Source organism: Sesamum indicum, linkage group LG4, assembly GCF_000512975.1.
Source record: "Sesamum indicum cultivar Zhongzhi No. 13 linkage group LG4, S_indicum_v1.0, whole genome shotgun sequence".
Taxonomy (NCBI): Eukaryota; Viridiplantae; Streptophyta; class Magnoliopsida; order Lamiales; family Pedaliaceae; genus Sesamum; species Sesamum indicum.
In genome coordinates this window covers 16,021,229-16,030,091 of record NC_026148.1, presented here as the reverse complement: position 1 = coordinate 16,030,091, position 8,863 = coordinate 16,021,229, and the positions used below count along the sequence as shown (strand labels likewise).

General features: G+C 37.8%; 1 protein-coding gene across 1 annotated transcript in view; it reads right to left on the bottom strand.

Annotated features, from left to right (window-relative positions):
- Positions 1 to 8,863, bottom strand: part of LOC105161188 (sister chromatid cohesion 1 protein 4) — a 13,550-nt gene continuing 4,687 nt past the window's right edge. The window contains exons 6-15 of the mRNA XM_011078801.2: positions 7,884 to 7,971; positions 6,670 to 7,633; positions 5,681 to 6,124; positions 5,407 to 5,551; positions 4,974 to 5,110; positions 3,308 to 4,425; positions 2,708 to 2,741; positions 1,544 to 1,649; positions 724 to 853; positions 1 to 525 (exon numbers count right to left, since the gene is read on the bottom strand). Of these exons, the coding sequence (XP_011077103.1) occupies positions 427 to 525; positions 724 to 853; positions 1,544 to 1,649; positions 2,708 to 2,741; positions 3,308 to 4,425; positions 4,974 to 5,110; positions 5,407 to 5,551; positions 5,681 to 6,124; positions 6,670 to 7,633; positions 7,884 to 7,971 (3,265 nt within the window). The 3' untranslated portion in view covers positions 1 to 426. The remainder of the gene's footprint in view (positions 526 to 723; positions 854 to 1,543; positions 1,650 to 2,707; positions 2,742 to 3,307; positions 4,426 to 4,973; positions 5,111 to 5,406; positions 5,552 to 5,680; positions 6,125 to 6,669; positions 7,634 to 7,883; positions 7,972 to 8,863) is intronic.

The following is an 8,863-nucleotide window of genomic DNA, read 5'->3' as shown; positions in this document are numbered from 1 at the left end:
AGAACAAAGCATGTGCTGTAGGGTAGCCCATTATTAGAGTGCATTGAAACAAACAGTTTTTATGACTAAAACTGCTGTTAGTTCATCATATGAATCTGCTACTCACTGAGAGTGAACTGACAAGAATCAAGAACTCAAAAGACAGGCAGCACAACAAAGGGAACCAGCTCCAACTGCTAAATGGAAACCCTGATATTACAGCCTATATATACATACAAATAACATGTTTATTGTACAACCGTTTAACGGTCACATGTAACGATAACCTAATTAGCCAGCTATGAGCTTCGATAACATTACTTTCAAAAGAATTAAGCTAGTTTGTTTAAAAATTGAGTACCACAAAATGAGCCTGATGGCCTGCATTCTCAGTGTTTCTCTATTCTTCCATGGATATGTTTTGGCCCTTTCTCCTATAACGGAAGACTAGAAGTCAGATTTCATCAGCCTGGTTCGAGGTTTTATGGTGATGTCGTCAAAGGGATTCCGCTGTTCTACATGGATGTAGTCTCTTGTTTTAAGGACCTGGACAACATTTTTTCGACCAAACACACAGATCAAACAATCATGCCCAAAGACGAAAATGGCCAATCAAGAAGACAGTTCAAGTGAAAGCAAAGTGCATCATTGTAAAGGTTATCAGTCCAAACAGACAATCATTCACTGACTGAGATCTAAAGGTAATGAAGCTTTATTGTCATGGACAGAACAGTATGAACTTACCAATGTTTCAAAAAACATCCTAGATGCTTCCTTCCGTGATTTACCAGTTAAGAGGTTGTCCAAAGACAGAGACTTCCTCCCGCACTCTGCCTCTTTAGCAAACGCAGATTGTAGATACTTGGAAACAGCTCTACGAGTTTAAATGAAATCAGAAATTAGTTCTTAATGCTGATCCGGTCAATAAAAAATTCAAACCAAACAATTTAAAACCTTTTCTCCAATTTCAATCACTCGTTATGATAAAATCATCAAACAATTAATCAAGACATTCATTTTCTAAAAGTGTCATCAGGAAAAGTAGAATGTAGTTTTTTGAAACAATAGAAAGAGAAATCCACTTTGTCAGTTAGACGGGAGGAAAGACTTGCTTAATTCTCAACACATTAGTATAAAAAGCTTGCAATTAGCAGGCATAAACTCTCTGATGATATTATCAAAGTTCATAATATATAAGGAATTTCATTAGTATTATAAAATAGAGATAATTTTTTGTCTCTAATTTGACCAATATATATATATATATATATATATATTTCCTTGAAGGCATTTAAAACACATGTTCAGATGACAAACTTTTTGGAGTTTGTTTGGATCAAATCTTAAGGGTGTTCTAGCATGTTTCCAACTATTTTCATAAACAAGCAGGGATAAAGGAGAAGACCCAGAAGATGGGCAGCGATTTTTATTGTAACAATCAACAAATCAACCTTGGCCAAATTCTAAGCAGAAAGTCAGAGAAAATAACAAGAACGAAATCCCTCATTGTCACGAGGAGACATCAACACAATATAAAAGAGTTATCCAATTGCAGCAAAAATACCTAGTACGTGAAGACCACCCGCTGTTCTCTGTATTTTTTGTCTCTTCAGCATCAGCCATATCATCAGCTATTTCAGTTAGCTCATCGTCGTCAACATTTAGAAACTCTGAAAGCTCAAAGACATATAAGTCAAGCCTACATAATCCCATAAAGACATAAAACAGCAATAGCATTCCATAAGCCATAACCAACTAAACTCAAATGTATGATGTGATTAATTTCCTAAATTTCCCAAAAGATCGATGAGATAGTTGCAGTACAAACAAGATGGATAAAGCAACAAAAAAGAAAAGTCAACAATTAAGCATGCTGAGGATTGTGCTGAGCCAACACCAGATAGTAACTTTAGGAGGCGTCCAACAGGTAGTGTGTAGACACACGTGTACAGCCCAAAACTGAACAGCAAAATATAAGGCTTGTATGAATAGTGAAATCCAGGTACTTGGTTTTTCCGTCAAGCAAAAACCAGTATTCAGTTTGCTCGTGGAGTCCTACTTTATAGGATTTTATGTTTAGTCAGCTATTGAACTGTTTCAATACTCCTATTAAAATACATTACAGGTATTGTATTCATTGAGACAATGATCAATTGCTTCAATTGGAATTCAAATTATTAAGTTCATGTATGTTTGTCATGGATAAAAATTTTAAAACATTAACATATTTCACGATTCATACTTTTGAACTGCTTGTAGAAGTCAAACTGTGGCAATTCAAACTTGCATTTCAGTGAAATACTAAAGTAAATTCAGTTTTATATTCTGCTTTATCAAATTCATAAATTTCCATAATTTGGACAAGCAAAATATCGAAAAGGTTCATTGTTTGGCTGATAATTGATAGTTCAGTGTATTCTGGTTTTGCTAACCACATTTCTACCATTCGTGGGCAATATGTCTAGAGATACCAAGCTTTTGTCAAAGGATGGTTCCCTTTCTTGACGATCAACAGCTGAATGGACCTCAATTAACACACCTAACCTCAATGGAGAACTAATCTTCAAATACGGTAAATAAATGAAACAACATTTTTTAGCATTTGAACTAAGGCCTCTCCTCTACAAGGCTTGTTGGAATAATTTTGTCAATTGTTTTAGTTCTTTTTTTATTTTTCATGTTCTAAGGTTGGCAAGAGGGTGATCTAGTCAAGAAGTTAGAGGCAGACCTGTATCATTTCCAGCAGCCAGATAATTTAATTCCTGCACCATAGAGGCACACAATAGTTAAAAAACTCATCAAAGTTAAGAAACAGAAAGGAAAGTTTTAAAACAGTCTAAAATCTAGAAGCATATAGATGCAACACAGACCAAAATCATGAAAAGAATAGGTTCTTAATGTCCAGACTGAAAGATTTAGTTGGGAACTCAAGAGCATTTTATTTACCAGTTTAAAAGCATTCCAGAAGGAATACTTGCCTGAAAACATGTTTGTCTCAGACTATATAGCCCAATACTATAAGGTTTAGCTTATTATCAAAATCTAACAAGTGTTTCTTTAGCAACATCTCTCAGAATGGATTGGCAGTACGCTCCCTTATATTGCCCCAAAGATCATGGATTGTGTAATAGCTGCAATACTTGCAGAGCTAACAATCAGCATTGAGATGAGGACCTATTCAGGAATGTTTTTGTAAAGTAACCGAACAACATATAATAATTATTCACTCTTATGTCACTTTTCGTTGGCCAACATTCGCTTTATCCAATCTACATGTAACCGGGGCAGATAGATTCGGTTAGGTTCTATAAACAAGAAAATGACTTACATCTTGATCATGCAGGTCAAAACCAGAAGTTTCTGCATCCGTCATGTTGGGTAGATAACCTTCAGGATGTTTTAGATTTTCACCATTATTCGTGGAGCTGTCTTCCAGCATGCTTACTATTGCTGGATACAAATTTTCCACTTCTCCCTGTTCTTCAGATGTAGTATTATAAATTTCAGTCTGAACATTATTATACTCCAGGCCTCCATGGTTGGTAGTTGGTACCTGCTCAGCAACACCAGCATCTTGAGCCACATCTGGAAGAAAAACATCCCTTCCTCCAACTTCAGTTTCGCCAATCGCATTAGCATCACCATACTTCTCTGTAATTTCATTTCTAACAATTGCTTGTCCGTCATCCATATCTGCATAGTCCAATGATACTGACGGTAGAGCTGTCTCCTGATCCGAAACAACAGCTGTTGCATCCATATTCACATAAGAATTTGTCTCAACAGATTCATTTAAAGAAGTACTCTGAACCATTACTGCTGAAGCATTTTCTACACCACTGGTAGCATTTCTAGTGGAGTCTAATAGCTCACTTTCAGCAATAACAGCAGGATTATCAGTACCAGCATTTCCTAGACAGGTTCCTACTCCATCTAAATCCAGCGAAAGTGCCTGCTGTGAATCATCAGCCCCAAAATCACTAGTAGGCTTAATCTGCTCCTGACTGACATTAACTTCTGTACTCACATTAACTTCTGTACTCGTGCAGTCGACTTCTTCCAGCCTATTTTCGCCCAACAGAGAATTCTTGCTGAGATCAGCTATCCCATTGTTTCCAACCATCAAAAGCTCATTCTTTACCTCCTGCTGACTTTCTTCTGTTACGTTAGCCTTTCCAGGTCGCTTATCATCTTTCATATCATGATTTCCATGATTTGAAGAAGCTAAATGCGATTCAGACTGAGTTTCAACAGAAGCACCACTTTTGTCATTCACGGAACCTAAGTTTGGTTCAACTATAGTTTCGAGGGAAATACCATTTTCATCATTTTGCGAATGCATCCTCGGTTCATTCACAATTTCAACAGAAACATCACTTTGGCACACCCTGATTCGACTTAAATCGTACACTTGGCCGTGCAAAGATGCCAATTCAACTGACATGCCTGTAAAAACAAATGGAAAAGAATAAAGCAATCGCCTGACATGGTGCCTGTTGCAACACAATATGCCAATCCACAATGCATGAAAAATTGAATCAAGGATACATCCTCCACTGAAACAGTGTCTTTAATCAACAAAGAATAATTAAATGAAATAGAAGAAAGACCAAAGAAACAATATGGCTAAGCTAAATGATTTCTCTCAAATAAAGGAATATTGGATGTAAATCATGTTTCATTAAATCAAATGCCAGCTCATTTCTATGAAACCTAATGCCATAGCATGTAGTTCTGACCATTATACCAGGTCATCATTTGACAGTGGAGATGCTCCGAAATGGGACATCTCTGAGGCCAAAACAGAAATTTGGAACTAAAATGATCCTCAACATATCAAGGTCAATCATTGGCGGAGCTGCATATACAATCCAGACTGATATATACAGACATATAACAGGTGGCAACACTCAAGAATCCCAAATTTGTGTTATCACAAGAAAGATGTAATTAATTGAAGATCCCCATGCACAATATTGGCATTATAAACTCACCAGTGAATATTGATTCAAGAAAAATGTTGTCTTCCATATGTTGTTTCTGAATCATAGAGATTTCAGGGAGTGTGCATGGAGCTTTCTTTCTAACACGGCGTATATCCTCCGTGTTGGTCAGCTGTTGCCGTATTGTACTATCAAGGAACAGAAATAACATACATTTTAGTATTATAGAGTAACATGGGCAAACAAGCAATTGCTTGCTATCAAGGAGAAGGTGGAGAAACCAGATATACTTGAAAGCAACTAAGAAAGCTGCTAAAGCATAGCAAAATTAACAGAAAAAAGTGTATGGACAAATTACTTCATCATAATTGCTAAAGGGTAATGCATGTATCCAGCCGTGCAAAATGTTGAAATTTATGAAAAACATAGAATATATTGCACAAAGAGAACTAAAATCCTATCAGTGGTACAAGGAAGAACATACTCGCCATGCAAAACCATTGTATCATCCATAAGCACTTTTCTTTTCGGAGCACCAGAACGGGAAGCAGTACGGGTACGTTTTGTAGACGTCACTTCAGAAAGTGGAGGTGTTGGCTTTACATTCAAAAGTGAAGATTTTCTTCCAACTGAGATAATAATATTTCTCATCAAATAACAAAACATTCAAGGGAAATGCAAGTGAAGCACATCTTTAACTTCTATGCCTCCTCACCGAAGCACATTCATAGAACAACAGGAAAGGAAGTCTGATATACCTAAAATGGAAGACAACAAATCATCGTCATCTGGAACTGATCCTATGGTTCTTTTAACACGGACTTGCCTTGAGGATTCAACTGAATTCAGACTCTGTTCCGTTAGTGTACTTTCAGTAAAAGTACGCTTTCTGCCTGCAACAGTCTTGCTGCCAGTATCACCCTCATCAAGCACATCAAAGTCCTTAGGGCTAACCTCTACCAGAATGTCTGTATGTAGATCCATGTGGCCTTCTGGCACTGAAAGCAGTTTTTCAGGAGCAGGCAGCTCGGATTCAGCAGATTCTTTTAAGTTGCCAACCAAACTATCCTGTGAGTTTGTATTATTTACTTGACCATCAGCTTCACTAGTTGCCACCTGAATATCTTCACCTGCCACATGTTCTTTTACTTGATTTTCCTTAAGATTTTGCTCTGAATCAACTGGTATGCAGCATGCTTCTCCTGATAAAACAAATGCACTCCATAAAATAAAGGCCTCCGATATCAACAAAAGGATTTTTATTATGATACATAAAATAGGATCTGTTTCATTAACAACTAAACTAAGTTCATGCGTTCACAAGAAGCCCCAAAATTCTAGAAAAGCATGTTTTACTTCACATGCTACAAACATGTTCAATCCACATTTTTCCATGCTGAGTTATATTGTTGTCTACATCAGACCGAAACCTGTTCTGAAATACTATTGTTGATTATTAATTGTCAAGGGTTCTAGTTGTTAGGTGTTGAATTAGCGACGTCAAATAAAATTGGGAATAAAATACATGAACTCCTGAATAAACTAAAACCTAAAAGATTGTGTTGCATGCAACTAGCAACAGGAAGCAGAGTGCACCTTTTCTTATCTTCTTCAAAAGTACCTTAATAAAGAGAGAAATTTGTATAGGAAAAGAATTTGACAAGACATAAGCGTATGAATGGATCAATTTGGCTACATTCTGTGATCTCCTTATCAACAAAGTTGCATGTAGGTCTGATAAACAAACCTTGAGTTGCTGTCTCTTCCCTTTCATTAGTGGCTAAGGCAGCAGAATCAGATTTTACATCAGCACGAGTTGACTTGCTAAACCCAGGCTTTGCGACATCAGGGTGTTCCAGGTTGGAATTACATGGCCGGAGAACCAGAGAATCGCTAGCTGGCTCTTTGTCATGAGCATCAAGGTTCAATACACTCGAATCTGTAGTCTCCTGACAAACTACAGTTTCAGGAGTCTCTAGTGAAGATCCAACCTGGTTTTCTAAAGCTGCTTCTGATCCATCATGACATGATTTCTGCTGATAACTTGTGTCTCCCACACTGCCAGAAACTTCAACCCCAATTGGTGCTAGATCTTTAGCTGATGCACCACCACAAACCTGCTGGCCAGTGCTAACCAAACAAGAGGTTTCAGAAGCACTCTTTTCCAAGCTAAGTTCATTTGTACCTTGATCATTATCACAGGTTTCATCAACTGCCAGAAAAGTCTTAGCTTCGTTGACAGCTATAGTTGGTGAATGTTCCTGTGGCAGAACCTCTGATACATTAGCGCATTCTGAAGCTGGTTTCATGGCTTCAACTTGACCTGCTAAATTTATACTGGGCTCAGATACCGATGAAGTTTCCTTTGACAAAACAAACTCAATGTCAGCTTTCAGAGGAGATTCTCCCTGTGGCTTCTCTTCCTCCATTTCCAAGCCACCCGCCCCATTCTCCTTGAGTGGCCCATGAGGTCCTGCATTAGAACTTGTATCATCTCGAGAACACCAGTCCACCTCTTGTTTTCCCTCACTATTAACATTATTTGTGTTCTCCCTTATGGTAGATTCAAGTAAATGATAATCTGATTCCAGATGGTCATCACACGCAGAAGCATCTTGGACATTGGATAGATTTGGCTCATCCACCAGTCCAGGAGTACGAGGAGCCTGTGCACCATCCATGAGATCAGCATGTACATCAACAGCATCAACCTGCATATTAGAAGGGCATGTTCATCAAATAAATTCTAGAAGTTACCACTGGTGATCACTTTCAGTTGTGGTATTATGATCTAAACCAAACAAAAAAAAAACAACAATAGTTTCTTTTGGGACGAATTATCCTTTAAAACAAATCGTTCGGCGTAATGAAACTTTAATTTGAAGACATAATAAACGGTTAAAACATGGATTACTGGCTCAACTATCCATCAATTAAAGTTTTAGAGCTCCAAGCAACTACCATGGTTTCTGGATCGGTAGCCCTATTTTCAGGATGCTCGTCTTGCTTGAGAGGGGTCAGTAATCCAAAACTGGCCTGGGGATTGGCACTGAAATGAGAAAGACTATGGCATGAGAGATCTATATCATTCAGATATTAACAGAACTGAAGACAAAATCAATCAACAGAAATGAATCCTGAACACCAGCATATTGTAAGAGAAAATACTTCAATAGGACAGAACAATGATGCATAGTGGATAACTGGATATGACTGCTAAATACAAGTAAATCTCATATCGGATAGAGCTATATAAACATCAAACCATTCAGATAAGAATACAATAAAGTGGCTCAGGAAAATAAGGGTACATGCATAAATTCACTTTTCCTTTTTTACATCTCGATAAGTAGCACATTAATTTCCGTGCTTATACAAAGCTGCTTCTATTAGATGATCATTATCTAGCAGACTAGCAGTCAAACATACGGTTTAATGACTGGATGTTCAATAAAGCAACTTCACAGAAAAGACTAGAAACTATGGTTGAGAGACGGGAGATCAGATTGCACTTGGTTAGCAGACCGGACAAATCAAACCCAAAATAAGTTAGATCGGATTTGATGAAAATCACAATAAATTAGGGAAAGGAAGGAACCTAAAATGGTTCCACAAAGAACCCAAGATAAAAAAAGAAGTGGATCCGACATGAAAATTTCAGAAACTGGTTCCATCAACTCTAGCTAATATTTCAGAACCCCAAACAGTTAGAAACGGAAAACAGGAGCTAGCAATATAAGCATGTATAGCAAGATATGCGAGCCATTCTGGTAGCCACTTGCCGATTTTGCCCTTCTGTTCCTTTTTCGTGCTGTATAGTCGAAGGGGTGGGGGAAATGTCTGTCAATGGTACAGCCAAAGACAACAGCAGAAATAGGTAGCAGAGCGGAGGGGTCAGCAGGCGAACAGAGGAGAACGGAATACGCCGATAGGGAGGGCGC